The sequence below is a fragment of the Erithacus rubecula genome (assembly GCF_903797595.1).
Source record: "Erithacus rubecula genome assembly, chromosome: 3".
In the NCBI taxonomy this organism is placed as follows: Eukaryota; Metazoa; Chordata; class Aves; order Passeriformes; family Muscicapidae; genus Erithacus; species Erithacus rubecula.
The window spans coordinates 38405080-38428039 of NC_136689.1; the positions used below are offsets into that span (position 1 = coordinate 38405080).

Consider the following 22960-nt stretch of genomic DNA (forward strand, 5'->3'; position numbering starts at 1 on the left):
ATAAAATAGCTCCTCAACATGTTGTTTACAGAAAAAAATTAATGGTATCTGTAAAGAAAATTGATATTTATATTTGCAACATACCTACAGTGTGCCGTATCAAACCTGCATCAGTCAACCAAGCATTACAAAAGAAAAAAAAAAAAACAAACAAAACAAAACAAGCTGACAGGCAAAGGTGCAGGGGAAGTTACTGAAGAATATTGGTTTATGTATACATGACACCAAAAATAGATGAGCAGTAAACCAATGTCCCACCTGGTAATGCATTTCTTTTCAAGGAATTAAGGTATCTACTTCAGTTCTTGAATTAAATGTTTCCCTATAATATTTTCTGCCAAAAATACCCAGTTACAATGCACCTCAAAAGAAAGAGGCCAGAATTTTAAATACTAAAATGATATTAAATTTATTTGAAAATAGTTAATTATACCACCTACCACTATGAGAAGTCATGGATTACAGATTTCTGTGATGGAATTACAGTGTTCCTGGTGGAACTTTTAACCATTTGCTATTTTGAAATTATGCAAGCCTAAGAAAACAGAATTATGCAAACTTGAGCTCCAATTCAGGAAAGCATCTGAAAATGGTCAAAATGATTTGCTGAACTGGGGCTTTAAAAATGAAAAACAATCCTTTGTTAATAACATTAGGGAAAAAAAAATATAATTCCAGTCTCTTGTTCTATTACCTTTAAATTAGTGTTTTTGGTTAGTCAATGCATTAACCTTGGGGCTCTCAGTCAGGGTGGCAGGGACAGGAGCACTGTGGAGGTGATGGCCTCTGAGAATGCGAGGGAAGGTTTCAAAGACAAACTGTGTACCTTACAATGTCAGCTACTGTGCTTGAACATGTGTGTGCAGTAACTAAATGTTTTATTCAATGATGCACACCAAGTATCTGAAGGCAGGAACAAACCCGCAAACATTTCCAGATAGCTAAAAGAAAGAAGGTGTTTGAGAATCAAGCTTTGAAAGGAAGGTACTTTCATTATTATACATACTGTACATTCAAAATTTACATTGTAATTTAATTGTAATCATTCCTACATTTACAGTGACAAAACCAGCACGCAGAAAAAACATAATTGATTTCTATATTTCTCTATTAGCTTGAAGTGGTACATCAATAAATAAATATCTGAGTCAACAGGAATAATTGAAAGAGATAAAATAGTTAACTGAATTTTAATATAGTACAAGATTAAAAATTTCTTTAAGTAACAAGAAGAATTTTGTAACGTTATAAGCTTCAACAGAATTTTAGCATTTGTAAAGGACATGTCTGAATACTTCCTTCCCTCCCACAAAAGGATAAAGCCCTGGTTCTTTGTGATAGATTTAAAAACAGAAAATACACTTCAAACTAGTTTAGTCATAAGCCAAATCGTCACTAAGCTACTAACACTGCTGATATTAAGGAATTTTTCCCTGCTTCAAAAACTAAAGCGCAATGTTATTCTGGTGAAAAAGGTGCTGGTATTATCTACTGCCCAACATAATACTACTAAAATTTTGTATGTGTGTGGTTTACATTTGAGTAATTTACAATGAAGAGTATTTTCTGCTGATAAACCTCAGACACTTCCTTTTATTGTCAGCAACACATATATATTAGTGCAAGTATTAACCTATCAGTTTCATAAATGGACTGCTGGCCACACACTGCAGGCATTATTATCATCCTCATAGGCCTACTACTCAAGGCCAGTACTTGTGCTTGGTGATCCTTGAGCCTCTGACTTTGCCTAAAGTAGGCCTAGTGGGATGGTGCACCTTTACTAATTTTCATTATTCTTAAGCAGCCAAAAAGAAGGCAATGCAAGCCTTTTCTCAAGTCGTGAAGCCATTCATCCAATAAGGCAGGATTAACATTTTTTACCTCCCCTGTGCATCTTCTCCTGTTCACATAGGTTCCCCACATTTTCCATAGCAATTACCTTTTGGGGAAGATCTGCTTTGGGACAGGCTAATCAAGTGCTGTGGGTAAATTCTTCAAATACAAGTATAAATAAATGAGACAAATGCACACAGTGACTTGCCTCTGAAGGTCTATAAGCCTGGCCACTACCATTCTTTGTACTCACTATTCTGCCTTCTGTAGCTTCTCCCAGGAGCCCTCCAAAAGTGATTACAGGAGACATACAGGCACAGTATAGGAAAAGAATCGAGGCCAGGCACTGCAGGCTTAATGCATCCTTGAAGTCACTCAAGAAAAAAGGTGCTTTCCTTTGGATGTCAAGTATCAAACCACCAAAAAGCCTAAATAGGTGAGATGAAACTCGTCAAACTGTACACTAAAGGATTCTAGCTAGTTTAAAACTATGGGCTACACATGACTGCCAGTGCCTATTGCCGGCACAAATTAGCTATTTCATAATCCAGATTAAAGCATAACAATTAAAAATGTAAATGAGAATCTTATCTATTCCAATTCAGCAGTATTCCACATACAAACAAGCAGGTTACCCACATTTTTAAAAGCTAAGGGTTTTCTTATATATGGGCTAGATACTGAAAAATAACTTTGCAAACAATTTTACCTAAACGACGCTTTATGTCAAATCTGTCTTATGATATGCACAACAATGGAACAGAGAAATATGCAAAACCTCAAACAAGATCACTGCATGGATGTATTTCAATATTACTACTACAACATAGAGCTGTAGCATTTTATTTGAATTCTCTACATACATATGATTACGTCAATGAAAAGATTTAGTTCTATCATTTTTAACAATGTTCTTATCTGGAGTACACAGATATTCTATAAATGTTAGAATAAAACCAAATATCTAAGTTTGTTCAACTGGGTAAGTTATTAACAAGAATTTAAAAAACAATTTTAAAAAATCTTAAAGACTTTAAAATACTAAACATTAATTTGCATTTATAAAAATTTGTTTTAACTTTTATTTTAAAAACCCCAAACACTCATAAGAAAAAGAAAAGAAAAAGAATTATCACAGATAATTCTGTGAGCAGAAATGAACTTTTCAGCTCCACATTTGGGCTACAAAACCAATAAAAACTAATTGTAACAAAGCCACTATGGTAAAAATCAACAGAAGTGTTGTCAAGTCTTTCTTGCAACTGTATGAAAAAGATGCATTTGATTTGGAAGTTTATTATTCTGGGGATAACACTGTATATACATTACAAAATTTTTCAATTGATTTAATCTCTACTCTCAATGCAGACATTTAAGTTAAATCATAAGCAGGTATTTCCAATGTTGGAGACTTCTTCAGAAAATATTTTTGAACTAACAAAGAACAACAATAACTGAAATAAATTCCTTCAATTTTATTTTGTCTCTAAGAAACCTGACCAAAACCCAAAGCTAACCAATACAAAACTACTTTTGGCCACTTTTTACTTCTTTTGTTCCATTTCATGTATGCTTAATAAAGCAGATTTGCATTAATGGGATTTTCTAGTACCTAGCCCAACGCTGAAAATTGCATATTCCTGCTGTAATTATGATAATTGCATGCTCCTGAAAATTAAAATTTAAAACCCAACTCTTAAAAGTCAGTTAGTTAAATTAGGCAGCATTTTATGTGAAATCCTTCACAAATGTGTTGAGAAACATTGCCAGAGGCTTGAAAATACTTTAAGCACATTGGCACTTACAGGCAAGAATCCAACACTTGAAAAGGACAAAGGATGCACTCTGACACTTGTTCTGTGATTTTTTTAATGTTTAAATGTCAATCGTTAAGATGATGATCTATCACTTTTATTTCTTTATGGAAGAAATTAATTTGATTTAGGGAAGTGAACACACCTTCCAGTTTTCTGAAGTTCAGGTCCAGCATGATGGCCTTCTTCTTTAAGAGCCTCTCCTGTAGGAGTAGATCCATTTGGAAATTTAGGTACCTTCCTTTTCTCCTACAGAGGAGATAGGGGGGAAAAAAGGGAATAAAAAGCCTTTGAGCCTGCCTTTACACTAAAAAGTTTAATTAAAAGAGAGTGTGCAGAAATTCTATGCCTTCCACACCCTTTTTCATATTCCCAGCTCATCAGCAGTCCACCATTTTCCAAACTGATCTTTTGTTGAGTACAGATGACTAAAACTGTACAACACCACCTGGAAGACCTCATTAGTACCTTGCACAACAGTATTCATCTCCCTGTATCTACATGAAATAGATTCCTGAAACACAATGAAACAAAGCCTAGATTTTCAACACACCGTAGAGGATCAACCATGAGACAAATCTTTAGATACATTTTTTCTTCCATTTCCAGGGCAGAAATATTTAACATGCATCAGAAACTGACCTCTTTTTATGATACACACAGTACTTAGCTGAAATATAAATGAGAAGTAATTCCCCTGCTGAGCAAGCTGCTTACCAGCTCCTCATAAATTTTTCAGCTGAGCCTTCCTTCCAAAAAACCCTGAGCCCTGCTTATTCTGGAAACAAGTTACATGGTAACCTCAGGCTATTCATTAATAAACTGCACTGCTGCTACCCCATTCTATTCCACCCACGCTGCCAAACCACCACTGGAACAAAAACACCACTGTCAACCTTCTGAACCAAAAGCAGTGGTCTTCCCCCTGCTTCCTATAAGTTGTAAAGAGAAAAGAGGGGAAGAAAGTCTCTCTAAGGACCCACTTTCATTAGTTCTCATTCTAAGCCTAATTCATCAAAACTGAGCAATATGACTGACTTTTATCTATTTCATAAACATTCTGTGAACAGTATATGCTACAAAATATATTAAACATTGCAATCAATGCTGTATGCAAACAGAAGTTCTTACAGTAATTAAAATATTCTTGCTGATCACTCCTAGACTAATAAAATTTGGTAACATGAACTCAAGTACAATTTCTCCCAATTCTTCTAGTTCTCACATGAACTCATTTCAGTTTTTCAAAAGGAAATACTCTAAATTAACAGCACAGCAGAAAAGTGATTAATGCCTTTTTCCTCTTCTTCGTTTCTTTCTAAATATTTTTCTAACTTAAATGGACAATCCACTTTTTCTTGCAAAATGTGGGATGTGGGAAGTTTCCTGATGCTTTAAAGCCATCTGGATAGGAGCCAGCAGGGTGGCCAGAAAGGCCAATGAGATCTTGGTGTGTGTCAAGAAGAGTGTGGCCAGCAGGATGAGGGCAGTGATTGTCCCTCTGGACTCAGCAGCTCAAATCCTATGCTCAGTTCACACAAGACACTACAAGACAGACTGGACCATTTTTCTCTCTTTACCTGGGAAGGAACGCTTTTTGGTGGCTCAATTCGTATAGATGGATCCCACTCTCCTGGAGGCAGGACTGTCACTTGGTCTAAAAACTCATCTATTCCTGACAACAAATCATTTCGGTCCTTTGCTTTATAGGCAACATCATGGAAAACCTACAAGAAGAAAGTACTTGACATTAATTTTTTATTTTATTTTTCTGAAAGAGGAACTGATTATCATTATATAATGATTACACTTGATTATTTTTAAAAGGCATGGAAACTGTTCTGTAGGTCCTCAAAAGTTTGGCTTTTACTTTACTTACATACTTTTATATTAAAAACTACTGCACATTCCTATGGACCATAAAACATGGAAGTTTTATCTTCCAACTCAAAATGAATATTGAATTAATTTCTAAAATTAAATGAGAAGTTAATCTTCAATATTCAGGACATCAAATTAATGCACCATTGTCTGAATACTTCTGCCCTATAGCCATTGTACCACTATGCTGTACTAAATCATGACAAAAAATACTTCAATCAGCTTCACGCTTCAAACCACAAGTTTTTATTAAGAATAATAATCCATTTTTATACACTTACCTTAATTAATTTAGAAGGCTACTTAGAAAGCACATGAAAGCAAACTTACTAAAAACACTGTAGTGTTTTAAATACTACCACAACATTAACTCCAAGATGCACTTAATATACACAGAGGAAAAAAATGCTATTTTGCTATAAGAAACTGCTTGCAGAAGATGATCCTAAATTGTTCTGTACATTTGAGACCTGAACTGTATTTCTCCAAATACCAGTAAATCTGATCATTAAACCTTGTAACAGATCTTTGAAGTCTACTCAGGTCTTTTTAGACCATCAAACAATTGACATTTTTTTATATTTCATTAATCTACAGTATTCCTAAAAATCCTATCAGCCCATCTAAAAAAGATCAGAAGCAGCAACTAAAGCTTTTAATATCAAATTCTCACACTGAACAAAAACTGTATTCACAGACTCATTACCAATTGCAAAATGGCAAATTTCTAGCTTACATTACCAAACTACAAATTGTTCTAGAGTAAAAAGTACTGGCATTTCTGCCAGATTACCTTAAAAATTATCAGCAATTCAGTAGGTGGCGCTCAATGTGAAGTCAAAATTAAAGCATAGTGATTTTGGTCAGTAAGATGGCAACACTTAAAGAGTCCTGGTTCCCTTCTGTGGTCTTTCAAACCAATAGGGCTCTACACAAATTACTTCAAAAGGCTATTAAAATTCAAATTTCATTTATATGACTTTGCTTAGATTTAAAGAAAAAAATAAAATCTATGATGACTCAATTGCATACATTTTTAAAACTCTGTGCCCTGAGCACTTGCACAGCTGCTTCTGTCCTGACATACAGTGACTCATATCATATGCAATTCTATTTAACAGTTCTGTTAACCAATTTGACACAAAAATGAAATCCATACAAAGCCAAACTTTTTCACAAATACATTTAGGATTTCTTCAAGACAGACAAGGAGGAAAGCTAATATACTGTTATATACTTCACAAACACAAAAAATAAATAAGTTTACAGCTCTTCATTTAACCAGTTTATCATTTTTTTTCTTTTACCTACTACTCCAAGTCATTTACTGAAATCAGTTGGTAAATACATCATTCTAGACTTTAACTAGAAGCATTTAAAACAGATCACTCACATCATCTGTCATAAGTGTTGCTATTGATCGTCCAATTTCATGGTACTGTGGAGCTTTGCCTGCTGGTCCCAGCAACAAAAACAAAAACCTGTGGAGAAAGTAATACAGATGAGTATGGCCGACTCATTTGCATATACTTAAAGGGGGGTCTTTCAAACTGATGTTTAAAGAAAATTTAGTGGTGAAGTAAAAATACCATTTTCACCACTTCAGACCTTAAAAGACTGCTACAACACTGAAAAGGTTCATCTTGAAGTCATTATTGGAACGAACTCAAATCCTGAGCCAAAATTACTTGGCTATCTTCTTCATTAAGCCTAATTTTTCAACTTCTTACAATGCCTTAAACATTGCAGAAATCACAGACTAGAGCTCAATGACTATTTCCTCTGGATTCTAAGCCTGACATTGCCAGTAGCAAAGACTCCCTTCAGTGGGAGCCTAGGAGCTGTATAACCTGTGCTACGCTCTCTGATGATCACCTTTCCACAGGAGTTAAACCCCCTCACCTGCTGTGACTGGGCATGGCAGGATGCACCTATTGAACCTCTTGCAATACACTTGAGCATACTCATACAGTCACATCCTGGTTTTGTGTCAGTGGAAAGGAAGGGAACTTGGATATTTGAACACCTAAAAAAGTAAGTGACATTCTGGGAAGCTAATCTAAACTGAGGGTTGGGTCACAGCACATGTTAGCAGATCTTTGTGCAGTAACAGTGCCTAACATGAAGCTCACCAAAACCTTAAACAGGAATAGCATGTTATAAATTCAAAAGGATACAAACCAAAGAGTGAACCTCAGTAATTTGTTTCACAACCTTCTTCCTATATTCCATGAAAATGATGTTCCCAAGCACAACACATCAGAAAAAAGTAGTGCCTTCTTTAGGCTCATACTACAAAAAGCTCACTTCTGTCTCCTTTGTAAGTTTACTACCCTAACTGAAACTGACAGTGTATCTTCAGAATGCAAGTATGCTATTCAGATCTGCAAGTCTACACCATTCTGAAAAACTCAGGACAGAATAATTTTAACTACAATAATACAGTAATCTGCATGTAGAAATTTTGGAGTTTCCCAACAAACATTAAGAGGACCGCTGTCAACTGAAAATTCTCACATATATGTATTTTTACCCTTCAAAAGAGTGCATAAGCTGAAAATCACAAAGATGAACAAACACTGACAATTTTAAAACATTAAACTCCCACCAAAAACATAAATGCACAAATGTATGCCAAATACCACAAAACAGCTGAATACACCAATGTGCACAGAAAACGAAGTATCATCTGTGATGATTGATGAAATTATCTTCTGCTTTCATCATGAGATCTATATTTTGATATTTTGAACACCTGTGGTAAACATACCCACAGCATACTGGTGAGATCCTTGGGTTTGGGGGAGCAGGGCTGACTGCACCAGGTTGGATAGCATATTGCAGACTGAAAACTACTACCTGCAAATTGACTACTCCAATGTCAATCACAGAGATTTAGGCATACAATTGTTTCTTGACCACCTCAGTCATTCATATGTAGAGAATTTGTACAGAAATAGCAGATGTTCAGATTAGACAGACCTGCAGACTTAGTGTGCTCTTCCCCACTGACAAACTGTGTCACACCAAAGGGAACTATAACTACCTTCATGGCCATCTCTAAAATGTCAACACAAACTTGGAAGACTCATTGCTTTTACTCCAAATCAGCTATCAGTTTCTACTCCTACACTTGCCTAGGACAGCATCTTTACATGTATATAAATGTATATATGTATGTGAGTGTGTATACAGTTATATATCTATATATCTAGATATATATTATGCATTCTGACAATTTTGTGACAGATCTCATTCCTTCAAATTTTGCAGCAAATGACTGACATAAACAAAACTCTACATTTCTTTAGCTTAATACAGTATATATAAAAATGTACAGCTATTTGAGATCTTAAATATAATTATCTTATTGCATAAGTAAAGCCAGACTTTCCAGGTATTTATTTACCGTGTAGGGACCGGAACCTCTGTGAGACCCGAGAGAAGCACAGCAGGGGAGAGCCTCACAAAAGCAATAATAGGTCTTTCTAAAAAATCTACTTCTCCCACTAACACATTTGATGCTTCTGCTCCTGAAGGAATTTTCCTCATGAAGTTCATATCAACCTATTCATACAAAGATGAAACAAGTGTTTATTCCCTTACATTTCTTAGCAGGAATTCCACAATTATGCTTATCAGAATTTACTAGACATTTATGCTACAAAGAAAAATTAAAAAGCAAATTAAGTATCCCACAATACAGAAAAGACAAACACATTTAGAAAATGGCAGCCAGCCCACCAAATAATAAATTATTTTCTATAAATTAGATTTACTAACACCTAGTATATTCTAGAAGACTCAAAACCACATAATCACCTTACTAATATTATCATGACAAACATCCCATGATAGGACATAAATTAACAAAATCTATGCACAATTAAGTAAGGAGAGTTCATGTAATTACACATGGTTTCTAAAATGCAGTAAGTTATTTCAATGGCATGTATTTCAAGTATGTCATAATTTTGAAAAATAATTAGCATATTTATATTTTCATTTATATTTTCATTCATAAAGAATATGATGGCTGAAAATCTTCACCTTTATTTCTGTACATAATTATAGAAGTGCATTAGAAAATGGTACAGCACATGAACTCTGTGTTCACATACACACACACACACTCACACACACACACAAGCACCAGTAACACTGGTGGCTAGAGAACTTACAGATGGCCTCTTGAGTCCCACACCAAGTGTGCCACAACTACAGTGCCAGGAGGCTGACTCCTGTCCAACAGGAGACAAGGCAGGTGTACACAAGGACAGGCCAAGCAAAAATATAAAAACTGTGACAGAGGAGCAGGAACATATGGCACCTGCCATGATTAGATCAGAACTACAGTATAAACTTTCCTTAACAAAACTATTTCCTTAAATGAAACTATTTAACTTGACAAAACAATTTTCTTACAGTGTTTCACAGTATAAATGAAACTTCTGACTGAACTTGCCCAGCAAATTTAGATTACGAAAGAAGTGTAAGAGATTTACAGAAGATTTTTTTACAAGGTTTACTTCAGAAAGTGGTATTATATGTTTCTAATTATTAAGATGTACAACAACTTTTGTAGAGGAAGCTACATTTAAAGCATTATGTATTTAATATACATATAAAGCAAATCCTTCTTAAAAACCCTCTTTACAAAAAAAAACTTTAAAAAAAAAGGAAACTACAAAAAGTTCTAGAAAACGAAGTTACAATATAATGTAGAAAACTGCTTTCATAAGAGTTTCAATAGCAGATGTGAAAGTACTTCCATCTGTATGAGAAAGTACAGGGCTGCACTCTTACGTTACAAAAATACTAAGAAGATCAAACAGTTCCCACTGGGAAGAATTTCAAAACATGTGTCACATTTAGCCTAGATCATATTGTGACACAAGTTATCTCTCAGTACCCATTTCATGTATACACTGGTACACATGTCTTAGATGTAACTAAGGGGGAAGTTACAAGCAGCAGTTTTTGTTACGTACTTAATTGATGCTAAACACTAAGGTATTTACAGTTACTTACCTTACTAAAATCAACTGTGCTGTTTTCTCTGCTTCCTCCTGTCCCAGTAGGTTTAACATCTCCACTTTTCCCGGTATCTAAATTTCCAGGTGCTGACTGTGGAGATGCCAATAGCCCTGAATTAAAACAAATGAGTTTTGTTAAGTTCAAAATGGTGCAGGAAACCAACTGAGTGTGCAACACTACCAAAACTCAATGTGGCAGCTTGCTTAATGCAAAAGTGCACGTTATTCAGTAAGTGCCCTACATTAGTATCATAAATGCAACATTAACAAGTCACTGTATTGTCAAAAAAATGACATAATTAAAAAATTAAGTATTGCCCCAAATGATGGCCATTTGCAGAACAGTCACCAGAAAACATCAGCTACTTTAAACACAGAAAAAGTAAATGTTGGCATATTAATCATAACTGATTCAGTAGTTAGTATACAGCATCTTCACCATACTAAGAAGTCCTCGGATACCAAATGCAAACACCTCAACTCTGCTGTGTAGCAGTTACTGCAATTGTCAAAAGTGTCAGCAAGCCTAAGGCTACAACTACAAGGAATGTAGTCAACTAGTTAACTAAGCTGTAAAAGTAAGCAGTGTACTACATGAAGGATAGCTTGCAAACCATGCTTTCAATCAACAGACCAAAGCTCCCACTATTTATCCACCCTATACGGAACATACGCTTGAGCTGAAGAGTCACACACGAAAAAAGTTTTTCAAGTTCAACATACAGCTTCTCTCTAACACTTGCACCAAAATAAAACCACATTATGTATCTTGCTACACTGCCAGAAGCACTGAACTACAGGTTCAGTAAAGGGTGCATGAGGCAAGTAACCCAAGCATTCATACACACTGAATTCCATGTTGCATCACGAGTCTCTCTACCCAATTAACATTTAAAAGCTGGTCTAGGCATGCATAACCAAGCCCAAATCCCATCTTTTGAATTTCAGAGCTTTTACTTGCTCAGTTTAACATGCACTAGAAGTGCATTTGGCTTTCTTGCTTGTCTACACTAGACCTTTCAGCTGTGGTGACAGAACGTGCTTTCACACGCCTGTAAAACCACATCCAGAGAGACTGAAGCCTAAACATTGTATTACATGGAGAAAGTTTGTATTAAGTTCAAGCATCTCTCTAGTCACCATATAAATGAAGCCCCCTCTGGCTATCTTTGGGATACTGTTCTATAATACCTACTATCACATAACTACTTGCATACTCCCATGTTCATAATTTCTCAATTTTGACATTTTTTTAAGCATTTCAAATGATGACTGAATTCACTTTATTTCATTCCCATATTTGTTTCCAAAAACACTTCAAAAAAGCTATCATATCAATAAAAAAATGCAGGTCCAAGAAGCTTTTACCACTAATTTTCATTCTTACAGTTCATAAGGGATATAAGTGATGTGGGAAGCTTTTCCTGAAGTAAAAATCAAATCAAATTAATAGGCTGTCATTTCCTTCATAAACGCCTGCAAGTAATGAGCTTACACAAAAATAAAAAAAAAAACCCAACAGCAAAAACCACATTCTACTCTTCTGCTCCAAGATTTGTGTGTTATTCACAAGAATCATATCATCAACCATCTAAGAAATCAACTGATTAAAGTATTTAACTGCTCAGGAGTTCATGTTTGTAGAACTAGAAAGAAATATTAAACAATTCGCAGAAGAGCAGCATAATATAGAAGTTTGTGTCTAAACTTCTTCACTTTTCCCCCTTCTCTGTAGCAATACAGGTAACTTAAAATGTTTTTAACTGGTGAAAGATGAGCCATAATTGTTTTGCATTTTCTGGAAAAGCACTGTGAGCAAGAGAACAAGAAGTAGAGAGACAATGAAGGAGAAGGTCAGAGAATTAGGATACTAAATATTAGCAGAAATATTTATTATTTCAGTACTTAAGTGATACTGATTCTTCTAAAGGGTTTGCCCTCAAAATTCCACCAATCAGTCACAGTTAAGGCCCACAGGTTTTGGCACTGACATAGGAGCATTTGTCTGATCCTAAACCATGTGTGAATAGCTTTCCTTTCTGTTGGCCTTACAGTTGGACAGACCGCTGCTCTCACAAGACAATACTGTTCACAGCTTTACAGACCTGAGCAAGCATTTCTGCATGAGACTGAACTTCATTACACATACCCATCATTCTGGTATTTACAGAGAAACTGTGAACAAAAGAATTATCTTCTTTAATAGTGAATAACTTCTATTCCAATCTCACATTAATAAAAGAACTTGTTTCCCTCTCTTCTCTAGTTCAGTAGATGCAAACTCAAGGACAACTACCTAGTAGTATATTTCAGATTTTAAGACAGAGAAACTCATTGTTACCAAGCTACAGAGGGGATCCTTAAAAACACAGCACTCCTCCAGATGTTAGTTAGGCAGATGGACCACTCATCTCTTCCAAAAGACTACAGTGGAGTGAGCCTTGAGTAATTTGGAATAAAATCCTGTAAATTCAAGTTACTTATAACTACACCTTCACTAATGATCATATGCTTTTTCTAGCCAACTACACTTAATACTGCGATCACAAAAATCTAATTAAGATTATCTACAGAAAAAAGAAAGCAAGAAGATTACATACATTTGTCTCACATCTGTTTCATATAAAAAGATGAGTAATATAATGAGTCCAACATCTTAGCATGACTATTCCAAAATAATTGTATTTAGAATGGCAAAAATTACATAATACAAACCTTCTAAATATGAGGTTAACTATATTTGTATTTGAAGAAATTAAAATCAATTTTTAAAACGCAATTCCTATGCGGCTCTAATGCAAAAAAAAAGTTCAAATTACTACTACAGAGCTAACATGCAAACTTTTCTGAATTATTAATTTCAGAAAGCATTTACTGTAAGAGGAAAGCTGCTGTAAACATTATACTGTTCAGTTTTAAAGTACATTTATCAGTGGACCAAAAGACCTCTTAAAACAGACTCCTTTGCTGTTGTTCACAGACATTATGAAACCTCAATGATGCTGGTGAATTAACAGTTTTAATTTTTAGCTGTGACACACATGGCTCACTTCCCAGCTCTGCCTATGGAATTCACTATTCAACAGTTCAAGGATGGGAAAACAAATACTGCTCTTCAACTGATGACAAAATTTAAAAACATTATTAAGAGAAGCCTTTGTCTGGTTGACTTACTATGAACTAATGACTGGCTGATCAAAATTAAGTGGTAGACCAAAGGTGTGTCTCTTTTCCCTCCTTTTACAGTAACTCACAGTAAGTTCAGTAACCTTCCAGCTATTTATGAAAACTAAAAAATAAGTGTCTAAACAACACAAGGCAAATGAGAGAGGAATGTAAACAGAAAAAACCCATCTATTAGAAAATTAACACAATTCCTCATGTTCACAGGAGGCAAAGCAAACTCAGATCTGTAAAATTTATTCAGATTGTAGTATTCTGAATTACTAGAGAAGTGATATGGACCATAACCTATACTGGAATGGACCAGGAAGTTTGGGCTGACTCCCACGGGCTTTTTCCCCTATTTAATACCAGGAAGTTGACTTCTTTGTCAGGGTTTTCTTTTGACTCTTGTCTCCCAAGACAGAGATTTGTTCAGTTGTAGCCCTGAAGTCATAGTCTGAGAATGTCTTCAAAAGCACCTCTAAGGAAAAAACGTGTCTTTCTGAGGTCAGATGATTTCTTGAACTAGAAAAGGGAAGAAAACCCCAGAAAACAAAAATATCTTCATTGCTGGTTTTCATCATTCTCTGGAAAGACTTAATAGATTAACTGGGAAATCATCCCTTTCAGATTCTTTTCTTTATGAGAAGCATCGACATGGGGAACAAAAGTGATGTTAACACAACTTGAAGATTTCTACTAGAAAGCTTTATGAGTGATAATAATAGCATCATGTACTTGAGCTTCATTTATTTGCCTTCTCCTGGATTCTAAAGATCTTGTGCCTGGCATGCTGTCATTCCTGTCAGAGAAATGATAACTGGAAAAAAAATTCCAGCTATTATTTTACTTCTGATTTCTAAGCACATTTGGAAGATGACCTGTGACAGAATTATTATCACGTGAATTCTCTTAATTTCCCATAAGGAAGTCAGAAAAAGAGATTTGTGTTTGCTTTTCTGAATTTAAGTCATGAAGAGGCCCCTATACTTCAACTGAAGATAAGAAACTATGACATAGTTTCTTTCCTTTTCAGTGACTTGGCTGCCAATGTGAAAAGGCAGATAACCACAGCCTCTTCTCTGTCAACATATTTTCACTGCTATATGTAACTGTGCTCTTATTTATTAAACAAATGAGGAAGAAACCAAGCAAAGCCTCAACTGATGGAAGAACTGAGGGAGATCAGTCCCCCCCAGTCCCAACACACACAGGCCTAAAGCAGACAAACCTACAAGCTAGATTTTGGCAAGACTAATTTCTAGGAAGAGGGGAAAGAGCCTGAAGACCAAAAGAAAGATGATCCCCCCTTAAAAACACAATTTGCCAAGAAAATTCTGAAGTTTCTAAATAGGTGGTAATTTTGCAAAAGTAAAGCAAGCATAACAGTACATATGCAGAATGCACAAGTTATGAAACTTTTACTAAAAACATTCCAAGAAAGGATGGAAAGTTCTAACAGTTTCTTTCAACTTACCTATACACCTACATACCTTTTTACATATAAAGAATAGCTTTGAAGATAACAAAATAATAAATTTCTGAGCTCTGGCCTACAATTATAAGCTCCTGTCTCCAATTTTGCATACCAAACACAACAAAACACTAATGGAGTATCTGATGCTAAAGCAGTGCACTAACGGAGAACTATCCAGAAACAGCTACAGGTGAACTGAACCTGACAATTTCCTCAATTAACTAGTGTTGGTTTTAGCAGTCATGGTTCTAAAAGGCACAAAAGCAAAAATAAAACTGCTTGAAGGCTTCATGACACAACTAAACTGTGAATGCCACTGATAATTGTATCCTTCCTAACTCTAACTCTCTTCATATTCACCTCTAATACTTTACCATGGTTTCAGCTGTACCTATCTCAGGATATCAAACACTGGATTTAAAACATTAACTCAACTATTGACAAAACCCAAAGCAAAACCTGCTATGGACTGTAGGTGAGTGAAAGGAAAAGGCCACCATTTTTGACATTTTGCTTATATATTAGATTTTAAAACCATATTCCTTTTTAATTACACAAATGAATGTTAATTAAAGAATTTTTTGCTTGCTTTAGTTAAAAGCTAAAAAGTTAAAAATGCCAAACAAGGAGACAGTCACAACTGAGAAGAAATAAACATGCAGGCAGAGGTAACAGTTATCATATTCTTTGTGCCAAAAACATTGCAATGCAAGTGATCCAGATGCAGAGAGCATCACACATCGACAGCTTAAATTTCAATAGTTGCCTGGTGTTTTGCCAATATTTTCCTCTGTCTTCTTTTCCTGGCTTTCCTGCACTTCTAAGTCCTCCTCAGGTGGGTGGATTACTACTGAAGGAATATCATCACTGGCAGGTGACACCAGCAATTCCTTGCCCTGAGGTGGGCTTGGCGGGAGCCTGCAGGTAGGGCTGGAGGGTGGTGTGTTTTGAGGGGTGGTTACAGGGGTGGTACACCTTGAGGCTGCCGGGGTCCCAGCTCTTGAAGAAGGAAGGAGGTAACTGAGAAGAACCGACAAACGGCTGTCTCCTCTCAGGGAGAGATTGGAGGCAGAGAGACCTGTTCGCAAAGAGTGGCGGGAGGCTGAGAGGCCTTCCCCTGAGATAAAACAAACGGAACACCATGAGGGATATGGTACACTACATTAAAACAAAACAAACCCACACAGGTACAAACATGCATTAACAATTTACATAGTAAATTGCAAGCTTTATGGGCCAAAGTGTCATACTCATGCAAGTAAGGTAAGAGATAAGAGAAAATCTGGTATCAGACATTAGGAAAGTCAGAAATTACTAAGGAGTACTAATTAGAATGCCAAAGATCTGAGGGAGATCTAAGTCAGAGTAAGATTTATTAACAAAAAAAAAAAAAATCTCTTGAAACTGACTTCAATTTTTCTAGAATTCCTTATTCCAAATTGCACAGCAGCTGTTGTTAATCCATTCAAAAAAGAAACTAAAAAATCATTAGCAACCAAAACATCACAAGACTTCAGTTAACTCTATACATTATACACAAAGAATTAATTTTTTAAAAAGTAATCATGACCAAACATATCTAAATGTGTTAATTGCAACTGTCTTTCAATAAGTCTTGTTTTACTGAGAATTCTCCCAGGCAGCTGTAGTCTAATGTATATTTTTGAAGAGGGCACAAAAAAGAGATACACAGCTCCTCCATATCCTCTTGCTGTGACTTACCAGTAGCCCCATACACCTAAAATCAAATATTTCTCAAAAATCCCTTGTTACTTTCGTTGCTGTAGTTTCCATGTCCCACTAATTTCATATGCAGAGAACAAAGTCTTGTGACAGTTCCTTCAGACCAGATCTTGTAATAGATTTCAGTTCTTCCTTAACAGGAAGAGAGACTGTTTATGCTCATATTAGTGCTTCCATTAAGAGGTTTAGTGATACCATTTCTCCCATTTGTCACAAACACTTTTCCAGTCTCCTTGAAAATATTACTGATGGCTTCTCCTACAATCCCTGAAATCCAAAGCATGCTGGTTTTATGTACCATGCCATCAAGCAAGGAAACAGCAAACTAGAACATTGAGTCTCCCATTTATACCAAGCACTACAGAGACCAGTAAGTTGAACAACCCCAGAATAATTAACAAGGATTAGGTGCAGAAAGCAGACCTAAGTAAAACTCACATAGATTCCCCCCTCCAAACAATGCAAGAATGGATCATCTACAGATACAAACCTGATTTAAGAACAAAAGCCTCAAAACTCAACTATTAAAACATCAAAACTGCAGAGCAGTAAAGAAAATAGAACAAATAGAACAGACTTGATTGATTTTGTCTATAAATTAATCACTACAGTAATTACTAACTTCATAAGAATACCTGTGATAAATCATGAACATGGTATGTCCTAACATACACAACCCCAAGAAGCCTAAGAACTAATTTGCACATATGCATGTGTGGTTTACCAGCTTATTAAAGGGTTGTCAAAGAATAATAAAGAGAAAAGCAAATCTGTATATGCTGACAAGGAGTTCATCATATTATTATATTATACTGGCTTCTTGTTTCAGCATATATCCCATAATCTCCTCTAGAAAGAGGATTAAGATATTAAGAATAAAATGCCTTAAAAAATGAAACTGATACATGAAAGGTAACTGACAAGAAAGAGATCTCAAATTTGCAGAATTATACCTGGGGATACAGGTGTTCAAAGATGGGCAAAACAAGTCTGTGTGTGTGAAATTTTCATGTTTGCTGAATGAAACATGAAAGTCAGGAGTTACAGAAGACATTATGCTCTTGGATAAATTAGCTGCATTTTCATTCTTGGAAAAAAAAAATCTTAAACTATTAGAGAAGTATTTAAGCATATGTCATATATATTCACAAGGTAACAAAAACTATCAGTAAGCACTGGCATTTGCTGGAGAATACTCCAGGGTATGTAGCTCCTAACAAGCACTTAACTAAGTAAACATATTCTAAGCAATGTGGCCATCTTTTGAGACAGAAAAGGAAGTTCACCCCAAGGACAGATCCCTAAAACCAGAATTAAGTTTTCACTGGAGTAAAAAATTTCATTTGAAATTCTATGTGTCTTACTTAATGCAAGGCAAAAGAAAATAAAGAACAAAGATGAAAATACAGGCCCCATAAAAACACAAGAACACAAGTAAGCTGCTCTGTAGTACATACTGCTATTTAGCATTTGGGACTGGATGTCTAGAATAAATTTTCAGGAATTGGTTCAAAAAAGATACAGTGCAGCTTCTAAGAACATTACTAATGCCTTTCTTGGGTTTGGGATTTTTGTTCCCATTAGACCCTTCTCTACATAACAAGATAAAAATAAACAGTGTCCTAACTAACAGTACTACCTTCACCATTGGCATAGCAAACTTCTTGTCAAATGAACAGAACAACACTGGGTTAAAACAGAGTAATTGTCAGCATCACTGAACTCATGTTCACTGTAAAAACCAAGGAGGATCCATCTGACACATGTAAGTTATGCCACAAGATTCCTCAAACATTGCATTTTTTATTTAAGCATATACTTAAAAAACCATCAGAATCAATGTAGGTCTGTAACTGTACTTCAAAATAATAATGCATGCTATGGCATACAGGCAGGAGTAGAATATTTGAGTAAATTAAAAGATATCATCCACAGCTACACATCACACACACTCTTATTGTTAGTTCTTTGCTCACCCAGAAGGAAACACTTATCTGTTATTACCAGATGACGTTTCCTTCATCTCCCAGTGAGAACATCATTTACCAGGTTAGTATGAACTGGATGCTACAACTTATCTCACCATTTCGTTCAAGCAAGAGAGGGTCAGAATGTTTCTTGCCTATATCTGCGAAAGACCGAACTAGAGGAATCCGACTGCTGAATTTTTTCTCATTCTGATGATGATGCCTCTTTAGAAGAGCCTCTCTCACATTCTCTCTTATGGATTCATCCAGCTGGCCAGAGGCAATCATGCTGTCCAAAACCATATCTACATAATAATAAGAAAGGAAGAAAAAAGAAAATTATAGGATAGCTGTTAAATCTTTTTCACCTCACGCAAGCACTGTAGTTGCATCAAATAATAAAAGAAAATCAAATCTATTTTAAAGTCTTCTCTTTAGCAAAATCATCTTCAAGAATCCACAGGAAATTTTCAGACATCACTAAACAAGCAAATGTGAGAATACGAAAAGCACAATATGCAGATCCAAGAGAGCATTTATTAGTAGCATCATTTCAAGAAATAAATTATTTAGTACCTTATAGCCTTTTATGTCAACTTTCAATGGAAACCCATTTTCAAAAAAAGTATTTTTTGTATTCAACAAACCTACACTAGGGGTGAGTACACAAAGACAAACACAATGGAAAACAGACTTGTGACAGTCTTAACCTATTTTACAAAGTATATACAACTACATAAAAATGGGAATTACTATAGAATGAGATGAATTACATAACTCCTGTCATCTTCAGATGCTCTAAGTTCCTGAGACTCTCACTGAACTTCATGTGATTCACATGCTTTAAAAGAGGAAGTATGGAACAAAATCTAGGTATATCCTCTAAAACTAACTACTCATCTGTCAAACAACATCAAGTTTCAAAAGGGCATCTCACCAGTATGTTCACACCAGGAAAGAAAGCCTACATATCAGAGAAAACATCTACTGTGGTTTCTTAAGGGTCTATTTTTTTTTAATAATAAAAAGAAAAAATAAATTCATAAAAGACCCAAACCTGCACAAAGCAAGACAAACCTATGTGACAGATTTTTAAATATATTTTCCCATAGAGCTTGCACAGAACTTCTTGCAATGAAAAATGTTAGAGCTCAGGGCAGGGCTCTGTCCCTACAAACAGAACAACACACAGCAAAGTGTCTGTCAGAACAGTGCAGCTTCTTTCTGAGATCACTGGTAACACACGGCCACTTTTTACAGGTTCTCAGAAGAAAACCTGCCACACTTTCTCTCCTGTTATGAGTAAGAAATAATATTACCCACTGGGTATTCCTGGCTCCTGGAAACAAGACAACACATTTATATATCAAGCACTGCTAACTGATGTGCTTTCACAATGGCACCTAAAATTAACTTGAAACAAATTCACACAATCTCGTAAGGTACCGTAGTTCCAACTAAAATACCCAGTACTCAGAGTGCTGGTTACATGGAATTAAGCAACTACTTTCCATATGTATTAATATTATTGCTAAATTCAATTACTAAAAATAAATTATAAACCAAAACATTACATTTACGAATGATGTATTGAACACTCTTGCTCAGTAAGTCAGAAAAATAGGAAGGGAATACCAATTTCCTGAGTGAATTTCAAGGATTTCAGAACAAGAAAACATTTCAAGTACTGCCAAAGATTTTAAGGCCAAAACACCTTGTCCTTCACACACATGTTGGTCAACCCTAAGTCTAATGTGATTCCTGAGTTGGCACTCCACTGTGTGGTATCTGTAGCAAGAGATACCAGGAAAATTATGTACAACTAATTCAAAGGCATTTAAAGCAAGCAGACACATATAATGTATATATATATATGTGAATGTATCTATAAATTTTTTCTGATATATATATATATATATATATATATATATATATATATATATATATATATATATAAATGCACAAGTCTTCAAAGTTGCCTGTATAGTATCTAAAATGACCATGTGATTAGTGAGGACACTCAATACACTAAGTCAAACATCATGTATAAAATTTATTTCTGCTCACCTCTTATAAAGGTGAAAAAAATACCAGATGTGCAACAACCAACTGCACTAATGGCATCAAGTTAACATCAGCCAAAATATGATTAATAATTATGAAACTAAAGTGCACAAATAACTCCTAAAATGTTCTGGCAGTTATTTACAATTCATCTGTAGAAATAAACACAGAGAACACATTAAGGGATTAGAACATAAAGGCAAGTTCTGGGCCTCACCCTAAAACACATACTAAGGTGCTCCTACTCATCCAGCGTCGCTTTTTGTAAGTGAAGTTTGTAGGACCAGCTCCTCTCAACCAAGAAAAGTGCAGCAAGCATGCATGTTTCTTCAACACAGTATTTTCAAAAACATACACACCACCAAAACACCTCAAGTTATAGAGCAGAATTTAGAAAGAAAAATATTTTTAAAAACTTTTGCTGCAACCTGCTATCTCATCAAGAGTGTTTGCTCTCATGTCCAACATGACCGTCCCATTAAGAATGCAGCTCCGCAGTTCAAAGAGACTGTGCAGAGACAGAGTTGCTACATAAGGCTTGCTCCACCGATCCCCGCCGTCTTCCACATCCTCCTCAAACTTCAGCCACCTGAAATGCATTCACATATACACGTTGATATTTCTCCTGGAAGGAGAATTTGGCAAGCAATCCCACTCTTCCATGTGGCTTAGGCATGACACAGAACAGAAAATCCCATGAAATCATGCCAGCTTTCATTTTCTCACATAGCCCAACTGATAAACATTTTTATCAGACCTTAATAATTACACTCAACTGTTTAATTTTTACCCATTCTGTTTCTTTTGTCTTGACCAATACCTCTCTATTCACATGTTCTTGTGAAGAATATGGCAGTCTGCCTTATTACCTGATTTGCATCTTGATTTCATTAGTATTTTAGGATTAGAAAGCTGTCTGAAACATACCATATAGCATGTTCAATTCTCCTAAGGCTGCTAAGTGAGACATTTAAGAGTTAGGCAATATTAACACATGAAACTATAAACTGATCTTGATTCCCACTCACAGGCAGTATGCAAATTGATTTTTTACAAAAGTTAATATGCAACAAAGTAGCTGGAAGTACTGAATGCAGAAGAATTCACCACAATGCATATGCATAAGGATACAACTATACCAGTAAGGGTTAAAAACAATCATGGCATCCTGCAATGTTCATGCATGCAATTTGCTAAAAACTGACCACATACTACCCAAGAAAAAACATACCACCTAATTTTCTTTATGTTTCAGAAAAAAATATATTGGCAATAATATACTGAAGAGATTTCTGAGATTGCAAATACCACACTCTATGGATGAACATCCATACACACATATACATGTGTGTGTGTGTATTATAACTTGGCAAACTCCTACCTTTATAAATGTTTGGTTTGATCAGTTTTAGGGAAAATAACACATCACCAGAAAGACTGAGGGTCTTTTGAAAACATTATTGATTCTTTCAGAGTAGGACAAGAAGAACTGCAGTTGTGGTTTGCTGAGCATAATTTGAGTAAACAACTCCTACAGACAGTGAAGATTCTAAACCCAACCTGGTTTGCAATTCTTTGAAACAAAATTACTATAAGGTATACCTTGAAACAATCTATTCTAAACCTACCTAGCAGTTTCTCTCCATTCATATTCTTCTCCATCCCTGAAGCAAAGTTCATCCATTTCAGTGAAGAGATCATGAGGAATGTGTTCATCATCATCTTCAGTACCCAAGATAAACTGCACTCGTTGGGATGGTGTGTCTTGAAGAAAAGGTGAAACTGAATAATTTAGAAGTACTCATCCTTTTATGATATAAGAAACGCTACATAACAGTAAAATCTCCTGTCCTCAGCTAGAAATATGCAGGACAACATTCTCTTTAAGAGGAACAAAACAAAAATATACGTGTTTTTTTTTAAAAAGGCTCCCTGAAAATTCTGCACTGTTCCTGAAAACAAAACATTTGGAAATCC

At 35.4% G+C, this 22960-nt stretch overlaps 1 protein-coding gene across 15 annotated transcripts in view; it reads right to left on the bottom strand.

Moving 5' to 3' along the window:
* Positions 1–22960, bottom strand: part of SLC4A7 (solute carrier family 4 member 7) — a 91211-nt gene that overhangs the window by 20862 nt on the left and 47389 nt on the right. For 5 of the 15 annotated variants that reach the window (XM_079301427.1, XM_079301431.1, XM_079301420.1 and 2 more), the window contains exons 4-14: positions 22612–22747; positions 21412–21572; positions 19036–19224; positions 15976–16326; positions 10563–10678; positions 9713–9772; positions 8941–9098; positions 6925–7012; positions 5231–5377; positions 3796–3899; positions 2090–2264 (exon numbers count right to left, since the gene is read on the bottom strand). In XM_079301427.1, the coding sequence (XP_079157553.1) occupies positions 2090–2264; positions 3796–3899; positions 5231–5377; positions 6925–7012; positions 8941–9098; positions 9713–9772; positions 10563–10678; positions 15976–16326; positions 19036–19224; positions 21412–21572; positions 22612–22747 (1685 nt within the window). The remainder of the gene's footprint in view (positions 1–2089; positions 2265–3795; positions 3900–5230; positions 5378–6924; positions 7013–8940; positions 9099–9712; positions 9773–10562; positions 10679–15975; positions 16327–19035; positions 19225–21411; positions 21573–22611; positions 22748–22960) is intronic. The other 10 variants (XM_079301425.1, XM_079301423.1, XM_079301426.1 and 7 more) reach the window with 5 other exon arrangements.